General features: G+C 34.7%; 1 protein-coding gene and 1 non-coding gene across 2 annotated transcripts; both read left to right on the top strand.

The window, feature by feature from the left end:
- The first annotated feature begins 1707 nt into the window (after positions 1-1707).
- On the top strand, positions 1708-4102 carry LOC105973565 (putative pentatricopeptide repeat-containing protein At5g52630). The gene has a single exon (XM_012998600.2). The coding sequence runs from the start codon at positions 1912-1914 to the stop codon at positions 3982-3984; it is 2073 nt and encodes a 690-aa protein (XP_012854054.2). The 5' UTR covers positions 1708-1911; the 3' UTR covers positions 3985-4102.
- Positions 4103-16503: 12401 nt separating this feature from the next.
- TRNAK-UUU (transfer RNA lysine (anticodon UUU)) lies at positions 16504-16576 on the top strand. Its single transcript has one exon. It is a non-coding gene; the product is annotated as a tRNA-Lys (tRNA).
- The last annotated feature ends 6630 nt before the right edge of the window (positions 16577-23206 follow it).

Below are 23206 nucleotides of genomic sequence, written 5' to 3'. Positions count from 1 at the left end.
AGTTCACTATAAGGCATCCATGTAAACTAGAAAAAAATATATTTTTTAATATATTGATAAATAGACCACAAACATTAACGTAATTGCAGTTAACTTATAATAACCTGATCCCAGAGCATCCGATCGAGCGTCGTACGATAAACATGTATATTGTTTCGCGAGGACCGAGTGTAACTAGTAGGTCTGATCCAACTGTAATATCATATGAAAATTTGCTAAGTAAATATATTAACCTTCATATAAATAAATTATTAGTACTAAGATGTTTACCGTGCACCGTAAGGAGGGTGAGGATATGCAAGCCGACGGAGATCATCTTCTACTACTGGTAGTATTGCTGAAGCGAGTAAAGGTATCCTCGACCATGCCCAACACTAATTATTAAACATAAAAAATATCAAAAACCGCAAGTCTAATAAACTATTAATTTAAATTTTAAAAGTATTAAAAATCATATTACCTTTAACAGAGTAAGCGCACCACCTAGATTAGTTTTCCTCTTATCCAACTCAACAGTGCCGTCTTGTTCCACAACTTTCCTAAGTAAAGCCCCAGTGCATAGCTCACGATGCAAATATCCAAGAACTGCACTACCCCAACTGAAAGTACGCACTGCCTCAAGATCTTCGAAATGACGAAAATACAACAACGAGATTGCACTTGAAGATGTGTCAGGACACATAACCCCCCCAAGTAGCAATAACAGTTAACACCTGGTATGCTGCTGAACACACTGCTCCGTGTTGTCATCAATAATCGTGCAATGTCATAAATGTAGGGCCAAATCAGTTGCAAAGAGCCGTCTCCATTTGAAAGCTCCATCTGAAGGAGCATATCCCAACCACGTTTAACAATAATCCTGCCACTGCTCATTCGACCATGAAATATCCTGTCCAGTAACAGGTAGTCCATCAACAGGCAAAATCCATAATAGTGCGACATCCTCAAGTGTCACTGTCGCCTCCCCTGCTCGAAAATGAAACGTGTGTGTCTTCGGGCGCCATCTCTCCACTAAAGCTGCAATAAGATGCAAATCGACTACGAGACGACCACATCGATATACTCCATAGAACCTAGTATCAATTAAGTACTGCATTACTCTAGGGTGTGGATCATCATCACCATCATCTCCATATAAACCCCAAATCCAACCATCACAACGTCTCCCGCGCACAATATCATCCATGAGTTGGGGTCGAAAATTGACCAAAAATTCGACATGTATGTGTCGAAAACTGTAGGCAAATTTAAAAAAATAAATAAAAAATCTACTTTGAAGATCAAAACATGAATACATACTTTAATGAGTTCTCCTTCTATGTAAATCACCATTTTATTGTCTTGTGACTCTATTTTATAAGTTTTGTGATGTTTTGATTTTTTTTTATTTTGAGATTTTTTGTAGAGTTTGTAAGAAGACGAGGAAGAAGAGAGGGTGTTTGAGTTTGGATTGAAGAAGAGAGTTTTCAATTTTTTTAATTTTTGGATTTGAAATGAGGAAAAAAAAAATGTATAAATTGTGATGAGAGATATTTTATTACTTTGCTATTAAAAAAGTTTATTTGTTGTATTAATGTAAGAAAAAAAAAAAGTATAAAAACTTTTCTAAAATATGGTAATAACAAAGTGAGAAAATTTTGATATTAGTTTAGACTTCTAGCCAACCACTAAATTTTAAGTTTCTGTTTTCCAAACGCAAACACAGTTAAATATATTTGAAAGAATCGAAACGAACATCAATTGAAGTTTTTTTCTTTTTTTTTTTTTTCCAAGAGAGCTTAAAAGAAATGGAGAAGTAGAATCAAAACTACAATTTCTCCCTCCAATCTCTGCTCCAAAATACAAAGTCGAATCCCCATACATTTCCCCACAATAAATAAAAGAGTTCGATATCTGTTGCTCTATTTCTTTATGAAAGCTCCATTCCCACAATCATTCCAATATATTTCTTCAACCCAACTCACCCAACTCTTCAACCGCGCCAAGAATCTGAATCATGCCGCCCAAATCCACGCTCGCCTCATCACCGGAGATTGCATTTCTTCCCCTTTCCTGTTCAACAGCCTCCTCAACCTGTACTCTAAATGCGGCCACATTTCCCAATCACTCTCGCTATTTTCAGCTTCGAATTCAAGAACCGATTTTGACGGCACGAAGAATGTGTTCACTTACACATCCCTTATCTCCCACCTTTCTCGCTGCAATTTACCCTCTAAAGCTCTCACCTTTTTTAATGAAATGAGGGGGAGGAGTATCTCCCCCAACCATTTTACATTTTCTGCTGTTTTGCCGTCTTGTGGTGGTGCGGCGGTGGGGGGACAGATGCATTCTTTGATACGTAAACATGGGTTTGAATCCGATGTGTTTGTCGGTAGTGCGTTGGTGGACATGTACGCGAAATCCGGAGAAATCATGTGTGCGTGGAGGGTGTTCGATGAAATGCCCGAGAGGAATCTTGTGTCTTGGAATTCTGTGATCGTGGGTTTTTTGCGGAACGGGTGTTATATCGAGGCGATTGATTTCTTCAGGAGCTTGATTGGGGAGGATTTGATAAGACCGGATCAGGTGAGTTTGTCTAGTGTTTTGAGTGCTTGTGCTAATATATGTGGGGCTGCAATCGGCAGGCAAGTTCACGGAATCGTTGTTAAGAACGGGTTGGAGTATTTAGCTTATGTCAAGAATTCTTTAATGGACATGTATTCCAAGTGCGGAGTCTTTGACGATGCCGAAAAATTGTTTAGGACGATTGAAGACAGAGATGTAGTAACGTGGAATGTTATGATGATGGGCTTTGTCCAAAACGGTAGTTTCGAGGAAGCTTGCAATTACTTTTGGATTATGAGACGAGAAGGCATATTCCCCGACGAGGTGTCGTTTTCGACCGTGCTTCATGCTTCTGCGGGCATTGCTGCACTCGATCAGGGCTGCCTGGTCCACAACCAGATAATGAAAACCGGATTTTCAGTAAATACATGTGTTGCTAGCTCATTGGTTACAATGTACGCAAAATGCGGTAGCCTCGTTGATTCTAGAAGAGCCTTCGCTGAAAATCAAGAACACAACGTGATATCATGGACCGCCATGATTTCTGCCTACCAACAGCACGGCTGTGCAGATCAGGTCGTAGAAATGTTCGACGAAATGCTGAAAGCTGGTATAGAGCCAGACTACATAACTTTCGTCTCTGTTTTATCTGCTTGTGGGCATACGGGGCGAGTTGACGAAGGGTTTTCTTACTTCAATTTGATGAGCGAGAGTTACAAAATGAATCCAGGGCTCGAGCACTATGCATGCATGGTTGATTTGCTCGGGCGAGCTGGCAGGTTGAACGAAGCTAAAAGATTTGTGGAAAAAATGCCGATCGAACCTGATATATCCGTTTGGGGAGCATTGCTTGGAGCATGCAGAAAACACGGTGATATTGATATGGGGAAAGAAGTTGCGGTGAGGCTTTTCCAAATAGAACCGAATAATCCCGGTAATTACGTTTTGCTTCGTAATATGTATGCTCGTGGAGGAAGATTAGAAGAAGCGAACGAAGTGGGGAGATTGATGGAGTTCAATAGGGTTAGAAAAGAGCCGGGGTATAGTTGGCTTGACGTGAGAAATACGACACATGTTTTTAAAGCTCACGATAGATCGCATTTTATGACGAACGAGATATATGAGAAGCTTGGGGAGTTGGAGGAACTTGTGAGGAAGAAAGGATATGTGGCCGAGATTCAGTATGCGGTCAACGATGTGGGAGAGTACAAGGAGCGGAGCCTATGGTACCACAGTGAGAAGTTGGCGCTTGCGTACGGGCTTTTGAGCCTTCCGGTTGGGGCTACTATTCGAATAAAGAAGAACCTTCGGACTTGCGGCGATTGCCACACGGTTATGAAGTTTGCGTCGGAGATTTTCGAGAGGGAGATTATACTTAGAGACATTAATCGTTTTCATCGGTTTGCTGGTGGTCAATGTTCATGTGGTGATTATTGGTGAAAGTTTACTTATTTATTTATTTTTTTGGCCTTATAAATGGTGAAAGATTGTCATTATCAAGAATTTTTTTGGTGACTGTAATTAATGACAAATAGTGCTGAACTTATTTTATTCATCTTATTTTCGTCTTCTCACAAAGAGTACAATATAGAAAAATAAGAGAAATCCCAGAGAGCTATTTTTAGCAAGCTATGGAAAGAATATGTTGGACCCATATGAGATGGGATTGAAATCAATCCCTACAAATCTGTTTTACAGCTCACGCCAACACTCCCTGTTCGTGCTTGCATGTCTTGAACGCGCAACTTGTCAAGTGAGTTGTAAAAAATTATGCTTGATGAAATGGAAAACAAATTATTCTATCTTCAAGGTTTTGTTTGATGAAATGTCGATCCACCTTAACATGTTTAGTCCGATTGTGTTGGACAGGGTTGTGAGAAATTAGCAATTTGCCTGCCTTGTTGTCGCAAAAGAGTTTCATCTTGGAGTTAGGAGCAAAACCAATCTCAGCCATCAACCTTTTGCTTCTTGCTTCACGGAGACCTTTAGCGTAAAACTTCACAAAGATCTTTAGTTATTGCACGAAATTCGGCACTAGAAAGTGCCACCACCATTTGCTTCTTGCTTCTCCAGGTAACTAGGTTGCCTCCTACAAGAGTGAAGTAGCCTGAAGTCGATTTTGTTATAGATAGGTTTTCGAGATAGGTAATTTTTGAATGGAGAATTTGAGAAATAGAGAATAGTCGAGGCAAGAACTTTGTTCTTTCTCATTAAGACAAAATTGCCCCGTTCGAAAAGACGTTTTGGACTTTTTGACACGAAGGGAAGATAATGCAACAATTATGCTTATGAATGCTTGGATGATAGAGTGAGATTGCTGGAAAACTAGGGTTTTATTTATAATTTCCAGCCCAAAACTTAATTAATTTAGGCCCAAAACGGATCCAACTCCAAACCAAACATTTCCAAAGTCCAAAGGGCAAGGTCACGGTCCGAGCGGGCGGCGGCGCACGTGTGGCTTTGTACTTAAGCCCGCACTTGATTATACCTCTAGCTATCCACTTGATACTATTTAAATTGTTCTCATTAATGCTATTTTCCTAATGTGGGATATATGACTTTTTACCTCCCACCAATTGAAATACTTACTTTGTGCATTTATTTCTCATTCATCCCATATTGGATTTGAGTAATTAAACACACTACAATTATCTACTCGAAGCGTAGATTATGTTTCCATTATTTATTCCTTGAAACAATCACGAAATTTTACTTCAATATTTTTCAAATTTGAGGTGAACACCTCAATTTTCCAACAGATTTTCTATCAGAAATACTTCCGCCCAACTAGCATCTGTGTGGCCATCGATCCTTAGATGATTATTCTTGGAGAACATAATGCCTTTGCCAGGAGAAGATTATAGATAACGTAGAATTCGAATGACCGATTACATATGGTCTTTACTTGGATGGTGCATGAACTGGCTCACTACACTGACAACATTAGCAATGTCAGGGCGTGCATACGTGATAGGTAAATTAGTTTTCCAACTAATTGTTGCTACCTCTCTTTGTTGGCTGGTACAATGGTTTGAGCACTCTCCAAGCCTATGGTTCTGTGCATCGGTGTATCAGCAGGCTTGCAATCCAACAAACCTACTCCAGATAACAAATCCAGTACATATTTTCTTTGGAAAAATAAAATTTCTCGTTGCGATCTTGCTACTTCTTTTTCCAAAAAGTATTTTAGTCCTCTAAGATTCTTCATTTCAATAACAATAGTTGCTAGTTGCTTTTGGAGTCTAGAGATTTCTTCAAAGTCATCCCCTGTGATAATTGGCGATGGGGTACCTTCATCTTGTTTCTTCAACATCTAGAGAGTATCTATTTGGTGCACTGCTTCTATTATTTCTGAAAGGTAAAACATAAGCAGTAGAAATATCCGAATTACTTGAATGAGTAGGTGTGGTGAGAGAGCTTACCTCAGGAATATTCTCAGGAGAACGATCTTTAGGTACTTAAGAGTAGAGGGATCCGGTTATGGAGTCAGTCGACAAGTGTTCGACTCTCGTGACATTCTCATTCACATTACCATATTCTTTTGCACTTGGCTCAACACTAACGAATGTTTCTTCTTCATTATCCATCTGATTTGAGTTTTCCTCAAATCCAAGCCATTCAAAATTAGTTCAATTATGCTCTTCATTGTGTATCTCCCCCTGAAGATCGAGAGGTGAATTGGATATTGGTGGCGGATAAAAACTTTCTGACTCTAAGAATGTGGCATCCATCGTGACATAGGTGCACAGTGTTATTCTTTATGAGAGGAAAAAATACAGTTTTCATCCTTCAAGTTTGCACTGATTTCACATTTGGTCCCCATATTCACAAAAATCACATTTGGTCTCTTATGTTTAAAAAATTCAACACTTTTAGTCTTTTTCCGTCAATCTCCCGTTAAAACTAATGGAATCAAGTGTGTGGCCCCATCAATGCTTTAACTAACAGATTAACGGTAAATTGACGGAAATGACCAAAAGTGTTGAATTATTGGAACATGAGGGACCAAATATGTTTTTTGTGAATATGGGGGCTAAATGTGAAATCGGTAAAAACTTGAGGGATGAGAACTGTAATTTCCCCCTTAACAAGGTGATTTGATGTGGCTAGTGGAACATCTTGTCACCTTTGGTGGGATATAACAACAACAATCGGTGGATTAGGGAGACATGAATGGTGGCATTGGTGGAGATGGAGAAATTATTGACTAGACTTAGAGAAGATTATAATGGTGATGATGGATGTCCATAAACTATAAACTGTGGTGCATTGGAACTGCACCATGTGTGACGTATTTGAGGTGGCAGGTTTATCATTCCGACTATTGAGGTGTAAATCAAGTCCCACATCGATTTAATATAGGAAATGTCAATGGTTTATAATGTGGGGATATCAACTCTATTGGAATGAGAATTTTTGGAAAAATTCAAGAGCAAAACCAATTTGGCTTGACCCAAATTGGACAAATTCAGAGGAGGATTTGGCTTCCTGTAATGTTTCCTAGGGGAAAGTGAAAAAATGTTTCCTATAAATATGTCAAAGACATTTATATTTGAGTAAAAAGCACTTTGCCCCCTAAATTAAGACCCATTTTGCGCTTTGCCCCCTAAACTATTTTTTTTTGCACGTTTTTACCTAAACTCGAGTTTTTGTTGCACGGTGCCCAAAAAGTGGTATATTCCGGCAAAATTGACTCGAATGTTAAGCACGCGCGCCACATATCAATTTATGTAAAATTGATAGGGTTAAATTTGTCTATTCACTCACATCTTGACTAAAGGTTTAATTTTCCCTTTTTCTTTTTCATTTCTCTTTTTCTTTTTTATCTCTCCTTTTCATTTTCGTTTTTTTAATCGGCAAAATTTCTCTCTCTAATTCTCAACTACAGAGAATCAATTTCTCTCTCTCTCTCTAATTCAACTACAGAGAATCAATTTCTTTTTTCCTCTGATTTTTCTTATTCTTGTTTTCGATCCTTCCTCAGCCCAAATTCCTCCTCTGCGCCGCTTCCAATTCCCACCCCGTCCGCCATCGGAATTCCTCTAATCGACTCTACCAAAGCAACCCAGGACCCAACTCCGACAACGAGACCCATCGCCCAAACCCCAGCCCACAACCTCCCACCATCCCATCGCGAAACGACTCCATTTTGGCGCCGGCAGACGAGGCTAATGGGGTTGCGAAGCCGTGGAAATTGTGGCCGGGGAAGGAGCCCGTCGAAACGGCGACGGCGGAATCGAAGAAGGTTTTGCGGTCAGCGAGTCACCATCTGTGGCCATTGATGCCTTTGCAGCGAGATTCTACGAGATTTCGTAAAGGGCTGTGATCGATTTTTTTTTTTTTTTTTAATTTACGATTTTTGGGGGAGTGATCATACTTAGAAGAAAATATCATTTATTCTTCATTTGGAGTTAATAATTTTCTTCTTGGTAATAATTTAAGAAAGAGGACGAGAGAGAATTCAAGGAGGGAAGGGAGAAAATAAGGCAGGTGGACGACACGTGTTTTATTGCCAATGAAAAGACAAATTCACCCCTGCCAAACACACGTGAATAGCACGTGCTTAACATTCCGATGAATTTTGCCGGAATATACCACTTTTTGGGCACCGTGCAACAAAATCTCAAGTTTAGGTAAAAACGTGCAAAAAAAAATAGTTTGGGGGGCAAAGCGCAAAATGGGTCCTAATTTAGGGGGTAAACTGCTTTTTACTCTTTATATTTTAGGGGGAAAGTGAAAAAATGTTTCCTCTGTATATTAATGATGGCTCTAATGTTAATACGAAGTGGAAATATGTCAAAGACATTTATATTTTAGGGGGAAAGTGAAAAAATGGTATCGATCCATTATTCATTTGAGTGTTGACCTTATATAAAAAGACACAAATACCCCAAGAATTGCAATTAATAAATTTTTATATTTTATAAATACTTTAATTATTTTATTTTTGTCATATCTTAATTAGAAAAGTACAATGGAGTTTTTTATTTTTATTTATATTATTAGATAATTTTTGTATATATATTTTAAATTATCCGTAACCCTAATCCAAAAGAAAACTTCAATTCTATTATTATGTATTTCTTTATTCTTTATTTAAAAGAATCTATACTTAATTTGATTATCAATTTTTTAATAATTTTTCAATTTAATTGTTTACTAAAATTTTAATAATATTTTAATTTTTAAACAATCAAATTAAAAAGAAAATATATATTACATAATGTATATACATATAAAATACATTTTGAGGAACAATTTTGTCATTTCACGTCTAAAAATAAGTAACTAGTTGCGCATCCAGCGAGAGAGGCACACAAAAGTCAAACAGGGGGGATTTCTACCTTTAACTTAATTTGACAGGGGTTTTTTTGCTAGTTTATTTATTACATGGTCCTTTTTACTATTAAGAGATTACTAACAGTTACTTTTTGATGTTTACTCCTATTAAAAATAACAAAATAAAAAGAATCATATAAGTATATAATTATAGTGATTTTGTAACTTTAAAACAAAAAATGAGTAACAATAAATAATGTGCTAAAACGATAAGCAAACCCTAATTAGTTAAGCTATTGATTCTCGCTTCGAGTTAGCCATGCAGAGTTTCTCGTAACCCATGTATATCCGTCCGTGAAATTATAATGAAGTAATTAATATCGATCTCGTATAATCGCTCTCTCTCTCTCTCTCTCTCTCTCTCTCTCTCTCTCTCTCTCTCTCTCTCTCTCTCTCTCTCTCTCTCTCTCTCTCTCTCTCTCTCTCTCTCTCTCTCTCTCTCTCTCTCTCTCTCTCTCTCTCAGAGTAGCATTTCCTTCTTTATGTTACCTCCATCTTATTATCTAGACTTTTTCAATTAATTCTTACATTTGAAAGAAAAAAAAACCTTCAATTACATCAACATGTTATAATAAGAGAAGTTCATAGAATTCTCACATACAAAAAGAAAATTATAATCATACAATAACATTTATTTTATTGATCCATGCTTAACTTGTTAGTGATTTTCCTGAACATATCTCTTTTTCCCTTGATGGAACTAGATTCTATACAAAATTTTTTTTGGAGAATACTGTACATTCCTTTTGAATTATTTTTTCCTTAACTATAAACGATTTTCTTTTATTCTTTTTCTAGACCGAGATGGTTGAACAAAGATTGTTCTTGAATTAGATATGATATCAAGTTGGATTTTTAGATTGGTGTATCAAAATTGCTCAGGAGGATCTATTGGTCCTCTTGAGAAAGAAAAACATTTTCATAAGGGAAATAGGAATATCGAACTGGTTTATACAAAAGCAGAGGTAGCTACATTCATATGAATATGTTCCGACTGAATTTGAGGTGTCAGAAACATTCTGGTACTTTAGAATGTTCTTAACACGTCAAATTCGGTCTCAGGAGAAAAAGCTGACAAGAAAGTAAATGTAGTGACAAGTCACAAGACGGGACTAATTCATATGAACGCGACTCCTTTTTATCATCAATCTAGTTATTTTTCCTTTTCTATCCCTTACATAAATTTATAAATTTTTGTTTGTTGAAATTCGTAAAGGAATAAGTATACTTGCGTTAGCGTTTGTACGTAGATTTTAGGGTTTACGACCGCCACCGATCGATATGGCAACCGATATATCGGCCGTCACAGCCGATATTTAGAACACTAATTTTGCTAAGCAATGTAATGATCTTTAATAGTGAGGGTATGTTGTCTGGAAATTCGATAGCTGAATCTTAAAAAAAGAATTAAAAAAAAAGAATCATGCAACTATGCAGTATTTGCATAAAATTTTAATTATAAGTTGTTCCCTAAGCATTCCTAACGATTAAGTAATTCATGAATGAAGAAACTTCTTTTAGGATATTCTTGACATGTAAATATTGAGACACAATCAAACTTTATAAGTAATTTTTAGATAAAGTTGATAATACTATGCTTTACATGGGTCAAGTTGTTGAAACAATGCCTAAAATGAGTGTTTTTTAATATTGTGATCAAGTCGAATATTTCTGATTCTCATCCATTTTTTATATATTTCAAAAAATAGGAAATCATAATAATTTTTTTATTACAAAATTGGAAATTTTAAGATTGTATATAGGCATAATTCGAAAACTTATTTATGATCTCTACCCATAGCTAATTCTAACTCTTACATGTCCAAAATATTTATAGGAGATTCAAATTAGCGTTAATTACGGTTATTTCCGATCAATTAATGTTAGTTTCTTTCGGAGGCGACGTGGACTCAATCAAATTAAGTCTATTGTATGCATTTATTAAGATTCTTGAGCAAAAAAAAACCTCGTCGCGAGCCTAAATCTATATATAGTAACAATAAAAAAAGTTTGCTAAACGACAAGCAAACTTCAAGTACATATGTTGATTTTCGCTCTGAGTTTGCCATGCAGTTTTTCTCGTTGCCCATGTATATCCGACACAAATATAATAAGTATAAGAAAATGTTTGCATATAATAAGTAGAGATCAAATTCATATAGAATTTCCGATGCAAATGGGAAATAATATATTGTTTGCATCTTCTTTAAAATATAAATTTTAGAGCAAAGATCAAAAACCTAGGTCACCGACATAAATTAGACAATCTAAGCCCAGTGGGCCTGTGTTCAGGTGTACTTTGACTTTAAATTTCTAGGGTTTTACGTCACTTTCTCTCTCTATAAAAAGGACCGAATATATCTCTCTCTGTTGTCTTTAAAAAAGGTTGATGATGGGAAACAAAATGTAGCAATGAAACAAAGCTTAATCATATGAATGTAACTTTTGTAATATATAAATCAGATTGTTTTTTCTTCTTTCTCTTTTTGTCCCTTACAAGTAAGAATTTGTAAGTGCTGCGTGAATAATGTATAAGAATTTGTTTTTAGGTGTAACATCATAGTATTTTTCATTTTATGTTCATATGTTGTAATAATATTTGACATGCATATGTCTACATGATGCGAAACTATGGCAATTTTTCTTGAGGGAGTATTTTCACGAAATCCAATTACTGAATCATGAAATTTTAATAAATTATGCAACTATGCATTCTCATTTAAATTTAATGATTAGTTGTTCGATCCCTAAGCTTTTAATTTTCAACAATATAATAATTTGGGCAAAGTCTATGTTAGGCAGATGACTTTTACCTTCTTTTACACATACCAACACATGAGTGTATGTATTTTTATATTTGTGAATTAATGGTATTTTAGCGCGATGTAAATTTTGTTGATATCGATTTGAAAAAAAATTCATTCCAATTTTTAAATATTATTTTTGATTTTCTAGATTCTTTTTCGCGAGCCAAAATCCATTGTAACAATAAAGAATGTTTGCTAAACGACAAGAAAACACGGCGTACAAATGTTAATTCGTGCTTCGAGTTTGCTCATGTAGATTTGCTCGTAGCCCATGTGAAGTTCCAATGAAACAATTAATTGAACTATCTAATGGTGACCTCTCTATGAATTTAGTGCATAGATTTCGTATTATCGTTCGTTAAGGTCGATTTTACGCGAGATCTATCAACTAAATTCACAGAGCGATCACCTTCAGATAGGTCAAGATGATAGTCATGAAATCGGTCATCAGGGTCATCAGACGAATATACATGGGTGACGAGAAAACCTGCAAGACAAACTCAGAGCGAAAATCAACATTACTTTGGGTTTGCTTGCCGTTTACCGAACATTCTTTATTGTTATTAAATATAGATTTTAATTTGGCTTGCGAGAAGGTTTTTTTTTCTTGAGAATCTAATAAATGCATGCAATAATAAAATTTTATTGAGTTCACGTCGACTCATCAAGAAACTAATATTAGTTGATCGAAGATAAACGAAACTAGCGCTAATAAAATCTCCTATAAAATAGTTTGGACATGTATGTAAGTTAGAATCAGGGTTGAGGATTAAACAAGTTTTCGAATTCCGCCTGTTACGCCAAACCCACGAGAAGTATTACACAATTGTTTTCAAAATAATAAAATCAAATCTTGACTCGCAATTTTGAAGCAAGATAGCTAAATATGCATCCACACCGAGCTGCATGCACAAAAAGAAGTTTGAATAATCACTGAGAAATCAAGTTTATAAAGTAAATGCAAATCAAATGATAGAGTGGAAGAAATGAAATTATAAACAACGTAATTAAGATGCAAAGTTACAAATTTGCAGCCGTAAATGTGAAGAAAAAGAAAGAGCAACAAAATTTATTCTACAAATTTGCAGCCGTAATCGAAGGTTTAGATAATATAGAGGTAGTAATAGAAGGAAATAAATGCTATTTATCGAGAGTGGGCGATAATACGAGTTATGTGAACTAAATACATAGATTGGTCACCATCAAATATGTCAATTAATTGCTTCATCAGAATTTCGCATGGACTACGAGAAAATCTGCATGGCTAACTCGAAGCGAGAATTAACACTTGTACTTAGGGTTTACTCGTTGTTTAGCAAACGTTCTTTATTATTACTATGGGCTTCGGCTAGCGACAAAGTTTTTTTTGCTCGAGAATAATAATAATTTTTGCAATAAATTTCATAGGTTTCCTAAAATATTTCCTCAAGAAATTGCCACACTTTTGCATCATGTAGAGATAATCACATCATTTAGCAAAATAAATTTTGAAGAATATATAACATGTATGTCCAAGATTAAATATAAATATAATATGATCTTACACTTAAAAAAAAATTCTTATCCATTACTAGAGACCAAAAAGAAAAAAAAAACAATTTAATTTATTTATTACAAAACCTACCCTCATTTAATCTGCTCAACATTTATATACGGTTCTAAATTCGGATATTTTCTGATGGGCATTGGCGAAATTCGGTAATTTCATTCTGATTTCAACCCCTAGTTGTACGGCCATATTATAGTACCAATCTTTTATTTTTTTATTCAAAAAAAAAAAAAAAACCAGAACACTTGGGGCGATTCTGATAGCTAACACTTGGGAGGGATGGGGTTATTCTTTATAAGAGGGAAAAATACAATTTTCATCCCTCAAGTTTGCACTGATTTCATATTTGGTCCCCCATGTTCACAGAAAACACATTTGGTCCCTTATGTTTCAAAAATTCAACACTTTTAGTCTTTTCCGTCAATCTCCCGTTAAAACTAATGAAATTAAGTGCGTGCTCATCGCCGCCTTAACAAACAAACTAACGGTAAATTGAAGAAAATGACCAAAAGTGTTGAATTATTAAAACATAAGGGACCAAATCTATTTTATGCGAACATGGGATACTAATTAAATCATGTGAAATGGTAAAAACTGTAATTTCCCCAAGGTGATTTGATATGGCTAGTGCAACATCTTGTGACCTTCAGTGGGATATAACAGCAACAACAGTCGGTGGATTAGGAGACATGGATGGTGGCAGTGGTGAAGATGGCGCGCGAAGTTATTGGCTAGATTTAGAGAAGATTATAATGGTGATGATGATGACCATAAACTATAAACTGTGGTGCATTAGAACTGCACCATGTGTAACGTATTTGAGGTGCAAGGTTTATCATTCCTAATGTTGAGGTGCAAATCAAGTCCCAGATCGTTTTAATATGGAAATATCAATGGTTTATAATGTGGGGATATCAACTCTATTGGAATGAGACCTTTAAAAAAAACCCAAGAGCAAAATCAATTATTGGGCTTGACCCATATTGGACATATCATACCAATATACGTAGTTTGTGCTATCTCCTGGGACCCCCGACAGTGGTATCATAGCCACGGCCCAGACTTAACGATGGTGTAAATTGCTGGAAGTCCTCGGTGCCCAACAAATATGGTGAGCTCCCGGTGCAGAAATGATAGACGGCTCGACGAGCTCTAAGTGGGAGGCTCGATGTTCCTTTGTTTGAGGCTCGGTGTGCTGAAACAAAGATGGTACGAGCCCCATGCACAAATTCAGGAGAGGATCGGTGGTCTTTTTGTGGTCCGACCTACAACTCTATTGGATTGAGGTCTTTTGGGGAAACCTAGGAGCAAAATCTATTGAGCTAGATCTAGATTTGACAATATTATACCAATGTGAAGTTTGTGCTATCTCGTGGGACCCCCAACACTTTACCATGTAAAGTAATTGAGATTTGCAGGATATGCCTATGGCTTCGAGGTTGCCTTCCTGAAATGTTTCCGATGTATACTTGCATCATTTTTGGTGATTCAGATTGGGGGAGATAATGATAGCCCTAATGTTAATACGGAGTGGAAATATGTCAAATCAAATTTATATTTTAGGGGGAAGGTAAAAAATTGGTATTTTTTTGGGGTAAAGTGCAATTTGCCTTATATATTAGAGTAAACCGCAAAAATTACTCACGTGTAATCTTTAAATAGTGAAAACTCTCGTGTGATTAATAAACTAGCGACAACTTCCCTATGAAATTATTTATATAGCACACTCGGCCCATTATTCATTTGACTGTTGACCTGATATAAAAAGACACAAATACCCCGAGAATTTTGCAATTAATAAATTCTTATATTTTATAAATACTTTAATTATTTTATTTTTATCATATCTTAATTAGAAAAGTACAATGGGGTTTTTTATTTCTATTTTTATTATTAGATAATTTCTTTATATATTTTATATTATCCGTAAGCCAAAAGAAAACTTCAATTCTAATATTATGTATTCCTTTATTTTTATTTAAAAAACCTATACTTAATTTGATTATCAAAATTTTAATAATTTTCAATTTAATTGTTACTAAAATTTTAATAATACTTTAATTTCTAAACAATCGAGTTAAAAAAAATATATATAATATAGTGTATATACATATAAATACATTATAAGGGACAATTTTATCATTTCGCGTCTAAAAATCAGATACCAACCACACATCCAGCGAGAAAGGTACACAAAAGTCAAACAGGGGGTTTCTGCCTTTAACTTCATTTCACAGGGGGGTTTTTACTAGTTTATTTATCACAGGGTTTTTTTTTGCTATTAAGTGATTACACATGGGTATTTTTTATTGTTTACTCGATCCTATATATTATTAAAAATAACAAACTAAAAAACATCATATAAGTATATAATTATATTGATTTTATAAGTGTACTTTAGAACATAAAATCAGAATGTTCAGAAAAAAAACAAAATCGGAAAGAGAAATAAGAATTCCGATTATATACTACATATTTCTGATTCTAATAATCCATTTTGTATTTCAATAAATATATAGGAAATCAGAATAAAAAAATGTATTACAAGATTGAAATTTTTTGAATCGTAATCGACGGAATTGAAAAAAGTCGTTTCCACCCTTATATCTATCTCTTCCATGTCATAACTACTGTAGGATTTATTGCATGCATTTATTATGATTCACGAGCATATATATATATATATATATATATATATGTCAAGTATAGATATATGAATTCAATGCCAAAAAGAATCATTCGTCGCTCGTACGTGCACGGATCATGAATAATATATCATCGATCTACTGTACGGTGTTATACCTTGAATTCTAGTGAAGGATTTCCTGCATGGTGTGGAGTACTCATGTTATTGGTACCCATTAATTATTTCAACCCTCAGCAAACCACTAGATAAATTAATAAAATCAACTGATCATATGAATTGAGGATATATCATATATATACATATATAAATTGTCTTTTCAAATAATCAAATTAAAGGTGGATGACACGACACGTAAGAGTTGTGAGGGAATATGATTTCTGGCTTCACTTGGCAAAAATGATGATAAACGTATACTACAACCACTGCTTTTTGGAATATGGAAAAGAATGATTTTGACAAATTCAAAATGGCCCTGTCAACTTACACGATTTATATATTCCCCACCCCAACATTATTATCACTTTTATATATATATATATATATATATATATATATATATATATCCCGTTAATAGTCACATTAAGTTAGATACTATGTAAAGATTATTTTATTAATTAGCCGTCTTAGCTCAGCTGGTAGAGCGCGTGGCTTTTAACCACGTGGTCGTGGGTTCGATTCCCACAGACGGCGTTTTCAATTATTTTTGGGTATTTTTAATTATTTTTGGTTGCCACCCAAATAAAGCCATACATACTTTAAGGCCCAATATACAGACAATGTTGCCTCAGGCCCAATATGAATTTTACAAATGAAATGGTCTATAGTATCTAATTTTATAAATGAAATGGTCTAGTAAATGTAAGACAACTGTGTTATCTAGTTTTTGAATGATTATTTATGGGGACTTACTTTTTGGGTTTAAAAATTGTTATTTGTTTCAAATCTAATTCCCTATCTCTCTAGAAAAAAACCCTTCTCATTTACAATAGAAGCCAATTTAGCATAACATCATTTTTGTTGAAGTGATATACGAACACAAATGAGCTCATCGGATGAAGATCGAGATACACATCATAACGAAGTAAAATTTTTGTCATTTCGTTCGAAAAATCTGGACATAAAGGGCAAACGCCCAACCCGACACTCGAAGCTGTTTTACACGCCCAAGTTGGGCGTGCAAAACCCCAGTCCCACGCCCAAACCGGACGTGTGTAACTACTTCAGGCGCCCGGCTTGGGCACCCCCCTCCCCCCGGTTTTTTTTGCTTTTTATTTTTGTTATTAATTTTTTCTACTCTTTTTTCAGGAAAACCAACACAATACGGCTGAAGTTGAAGTCGATCATACTGATTATTTTACGACAACTCAATTGTTTGACTCCAATGACGAGCTGGTAGATTGGGCGAGGTCCGTTGCTAGAAATCTTCTTGTAAAGTTGGCTAAAAGAAGTGACCCTAAAAATAAAACGTACCTGACTTGTGACCTATTTGGGGCGAAAGGAGATACACCATCAACTAACCAACTGCACGCCCGAGAAGATGGACTGGTAGCAATAAAATCCATTGTGGTTTTCAGGTTGTGGGAGTGAAACAATTGGATGACATATGGGAGCTCATAATATTATATGGGAAGCATAATCATTTTCCGACATATACGTCTGAGCATGGGTTGAGTCCATTATTTCAAAAGGAGTTGGAGATTATTAAAGATCTGTCAAAAAGTCTTGTGCCGCCGAAAAAAATTATGGCTAACATCACATAAAAAGACCGTGTGATGTTAAAATGTGAATTGTTTTAGTTTAATTCCTCTTAATTTATTTGAAAACTTTCCCCAAGCACTAATTATTTGTATTTTTAACTATTGTAAAACGATAAACAAATGCCAGTCTCTTTTTATCTCCCGATTAACGAAGAACCAAGTTCGAACTCTGAAATTAAATTTCAATTTCCCGGACTAATGATTTTTCTTTTGCGGGTTTTAGTTATATGAAGATCTTATATTGTTAACATTGTTATAGTAATTGGCAACAAGTCGGATTGTTTGCCTTCGTACTCGGATCAACAAGTATAAATGCATTATTTGTTTATAAGAAAACAGGTGTTGTAAATTATCGTCCTCTTTTCCTTTTAAATTGCCAGGTTTTCGATCTCGTAGCTGTGAAGCCTCACGAATTTGTATGACACGTGGCAGGAGGTGATGGTACAGTTGGTTGGGTGTTGGGTCCTAGGTTGTCTCGGAGAGCTTAACAGACAGGACAGGCTTCCAGTTCCACCGACTGGAATTTTTCCACTTGAAATACAACGAATCTACTATGGTTCTAGGATGTGCACTTGCACACTGCACACCTTTGGATTAAAAAAATAAGGGTTTTTGTGCATAAGTCCCCAACCAAGCATCTTTATTATTTTAGGTTTAGGGGCTATATCTCTTTCACCAATAAGCCCATTCTTTTAATATTTATTATAAATAAAGGAAACATTCATTTATATGGCAATATTACCCTCAACCCTTTATACATAATTCTTAATTGTAACCATAGTTTAATCAATTTTGTCCACTAAAATCCAATTTTGACCACAAAAATTCAATTTTGACTTTTTTTTAGCATACTTTAATATGCTTCAATTTCATCCTTAACTTAATTTGATCTCAATTTGACCCCAAATTTCACAAATTATTCAATTTAGACCCAAAACTTTTTATTTTCAAATTTGTTTTTTTTACTGCCGGATTCCGGCGTTGACTTTTTTTTTTCTTTTCTTTTTTGAAAAGTCATCGCCGGAAAACCGGCGAAAAAAATTCGGAAGAAAAAAAAAATCGAAAAAGTCAACGGCGGAGACCGGCGAAAAAATCCGGAAGAAAAAAAATAATAAAAATGAAAAGTCAACGCCGGAATCCGGCGGGAAATAAAAAGTTTTTGAAAAGAAAAAAAATTTTGAATTTTTTTTGGGTCGAAATTGAATAATTTGTGTAATTTGGGGTCAAATTGAGGTTAAATAAAGTTAAGGATGAAATTGGAGCATATTAAAGTATGAAGGGTTATTTTAGTCCTTTACAATAATATGGACCAATGTGTGGACTTATTGGTAAATGAGTTTTTTGTCTAGATCTCTTTATGAATAAGTACCCATTGATGGGCTTATTTGTAAAGACCCCTAAAAAATAAATATATATATATATATATATATATATATATATATAATAACTTAGGGTACTTTAATATATTAAGTTAGAAGGGGACTAATGTGAAAATAAGTAAAGGGTAAATTACACCCACACCCCTGAGGTATGCTTAAATAATTTTAAGGTCCATGTGGTATCGATAATTACACTCACCCCCCTTGAAACGTAGTTAGAAACTCTAATTAGATAATACATTGGATACGGATTCTGATAGGGTTCTAACAGACTATTACTTTTAGCTAGTGGTGGAGACAACTTAGACTTAGGGGGTGACATGGCTCCCCCAACATTTCTTAAATCACCCATAATGTCAAATTACCCCTTAATGTCATAGTCATATCAAGTAGGGTAAATGGCAAATAGGCCCATGACAAGGGCACTTAATTAAATGATGGACATCCAATTTTTTTTTTTTTTTAATAATTTTGTTTTTTCTTAAAAAATATATATTTTAATTAATATTACTGTCATGGCTGCTAAATTACTGTCTCCGACAGTTATTTAACTGTCGGAGACAGTAATTTAACTGTAAATTGATTTTTTTTTCTTCAAAAATATTTTAATTAATATTATTGTCTTTGCTACTAAATTACTGTCTCCAGCAGTTATTTAACTGTCGGAGACAGTAATTTAACTGTTAATTGATTTTTTTTAAAATATTTTAATTAATATTACTGTATTCGTTGCTAAATTACTGTCCCCAACAGTTATTTAATTGTCGGAGACAGTAATTTAACTGTTAATTGACTTTTTTTATTCTTAAAAAACACATTTTTAATTAATATTACTGTATTCGTTACTAAATTACTGTCTCCAACAGTTATTTAACTGTCGGAGACAAAAAATTAACTGTTAATTGACTTTTTTTTTTCTTAAAAAAAATTATTTTAATTAATATTCTGCCTTGGCTGCTAAATTACTGTATCCAACAGTAATTTAACTGTCTTAGACAATAATATTATTAATATTACTGTTCTGGAAAATAACATTCATAATATTACTGTCCCAAACAGTAATATTACTGTCTGAGACAGTAATTTAGTAGTCAAGATAGTAATATTAATAAAAACAAAAAAAATCTAAGAAAAAAAAAGTCAACGCCGGAGACCGGCGGTATCCGGCGGTATCCGGCGGTCAACGCCGGAATCTAGCCGGAAAAAAAAAACATTTCAGAAAAAAAAAATTATTTTCTGAAAAAAAAAATTGGGGGTTAATGTGATATATTTGTTTAAATCCGGGGTCAATGTGTAATATTAAGGAAGTTAGCGAGCGAAAGACCCATCATCAGTAACATATTGAAACAGAAGAAATATATAAATATACAAACGAGAACACTCAGAAACCAGTCAACAAACCACCAGAACACTCAACACAAGTAAACTTACAAACATATAATCCAATACACCCGACACCGTAAAAGCTAAAGTAAAGGCATATAATCCATTAGTTTATTGAGCTTCAAATATTGCGAATCTTCAAAAGCTATTTGTGTGCGCAGATTCATCTATAACTTTAAAGAATGATTTTTTAGCACAGTTTGTTAACATTAACTCTATCAACAACAACAATTTGAAAGTTCTACAAAGAAAGTACAACAAAACAAGCTGAATTAACAACATAAAATAAATTATTTTTCTTCATAAAACAACTGAACTAAAAAATACACACGAAAAAACAAAATCACTCATCTCCGCTCAAAGAACAAAGTAAAATCTCAATTAGTTCACCTAAACCCTACAAATATATGATGCATACAAATACGTATCCTACAAATATAATCTGCCCAACCAAAAGGGCCCTTAACTTCAGAAAACATCATTTTCCACATCCAGTTTGCTTCTTTTCATCTTTCATCCATCTTCATGCATCACTTCTTCTATTTCCTTTTCTTAGTTTTTTTTTTCTTCAGTCCATAGATCTAGCCATCTGTTGGGTGCTAAATACCTAACACGCAAGTGCACGTATCGCAAACAAGTAGTAAAAGTGGACTCGTGAGAGTCGGATGTCGATCCCACAGGGAATACTCAAATTATCTAATCCTAAGTACCAAATTCTAACAATTATGATTTTTATCCACCCTACGCAAAGTTGTCAAATTTAATCAACTAAATAATTAAACTAATTATGAAAACAATTAAACACGAGAAAATATCAATAAAAACGGACCTAGGATTTTATCTTCCCCTATGCAAGAATTGCTCACCCAAAACCCCTCAATTATGAAATATATGATTCATGATTATTAACCGAGACACTAATTTACTCATAACCCGCTGTCGCGTGTATTATGAGTCTGTTATTCATAAACGGTTCACTATATGTCTATGCAAACAAATTATGAATAAAGCATTAACTAACAAGTCTCGTAAATGGCTACCTAAGGTGATATTTGTATGTCTACGACACCACATGCAATTGACACACTCATCCGGTGAAAACTACTCGAAGGTTCTTACACTTACCGTCTAATTATCAAAATAGCTCTATCGAGTCAATCCCAATAATCACAGATAAAGCACATAAATTGATCAAGTTCATGCACTAACAATCATAACAAGTATAAGAAATAATCATAAAATCATAATTGCATAATCTCAAGAAAACGGGTTCACCATCCCCACATAGGGTTCCAACAAAATCCTAGATTAAAAACTTAACTACTCGTAATTCTTATGATAAGCAAAATAGAATAAATAAAATAAATAAGAAAAACTATGCTTGAGTCTTCGTTGATCTTCGATATTCGTGTTATGTGGTGTAAAATTTCGTCCTTATGTTGTTGAGACTTGTTGCTTTTATAGGTTTTTCTTGATAAGGAAGTAGTAGAAACCTAATAGGAATCAATTTCCGCCACTTTCCCCCATCAGGATTTGTTCATCGATTTGTGCCATGTTGGAGTCCGAATTTTGGAATGTTGGGTAAATAAGAATTGTAGCCCTTGAAATTAGCTTTCCAATGCCGTCAAAATCACCTAATTTGGAGTTCGTATGAGAGAGATATGCTCGAAATGGTGGCCTTCTTCCAATTTGATTTGTTTCCTTATTTGCAACTTTTTCCTTTCTTTTTGATCTTTTTTCCTTCATGGCCACCTAATTCTCGTTTTTCACCTATAAAACACAAAATCAATCAATTAAAACACAAATATAATTAAATCTAAACAAAAGATCCACGTAAAGTAAACGTATTGAGTGTAATATCTACACTCAACACCATCCACAACTCCTATTTGTTCATAACACACAGATCTGACCACCCTCAGAAATCCCCCGCCCAAATCCAGCAACCTACCTGTAGGCACCAGGATAGGATAAAAATGATTAATCCCGAATTTGGATTTTAGTGATTTTGTGAAGACTTGAAAAAATAATATTTTTGAGTAGAGAAAGTAAAATATAAGTGTTTTTGTGGATGGAAAAATTACTTCTCTTTTTGTTTTTCTTGTCTTGCTTACAATGATCTCTAGCACTCCATATTTATAGTGAGGAGTACATTAATCTACTAATAAATTACAAAATAACTCATAGACTAACAACTGTTTTAATTCTAATTTAATACTTAGGAAAATTAAAAGACAATTGTCTATACATCTAGACAATAGTGCTTCAAATTCACATTTATTCAATTCTCCACTTATTCCAACATGAATGCCCACTTCTTCCAACATGAATGCCCACTTCTTCCAATATTGAATTGCCACTAATTCCAATATTGAATTCACATTTATTCAATTTATTCCAACACTACCGCCATTTTAGGCTAAAACCCGGTTCGTTAACCTGTTTCCGGGTGTGAACCAGATTTTTTGCTTATTGACCCCGGGTTTGATTTTTACGGTTTTTGATGTTGACCCAGATCACAAAGTTGCCGGTTCCCGGTCGGACCGCCTGGTCCGGTCTGGTTTTGATAACCACGGCAGCGGCGATACCTCTAACAAGCAGTAGAAGAGTTCTGTCTCTTTGCAATCAGCTTTTCCTCCGGAATCGGATTATCCAATTTTGGTAGAAATTACAGTTGGTCCAAGCCCCCCGCCGGTGTTTCAGATTTTGTTGATATCCCAAATTCTGGTGGTGTTTCAGATTTCGAATCGTCCATGGGGAAACTCCCTTGAACGGCGACAAGGTTTATTCAACCACCTCCC

This window comes from Erythranthe guttata, chromosome 4, assembly GCF_056151865.1.
Source record: "Erythranthe guttata isolate IM_541 chromosome 4, IM_541, whole genome shotgun sequence".
Classification (NCBI taxonomy): Eukaryota; Viridiplantae; Streptophyta; class Magnoliopsida; order Lamiales; family Phrymaceae; genus Erythranthe; species Erythranthe guttata.
The sequence above is the reverse complement of the archived record's forward strand: the minus strand, read 5'-3'. Positions and strand labels throughout refer to the sequence as shown.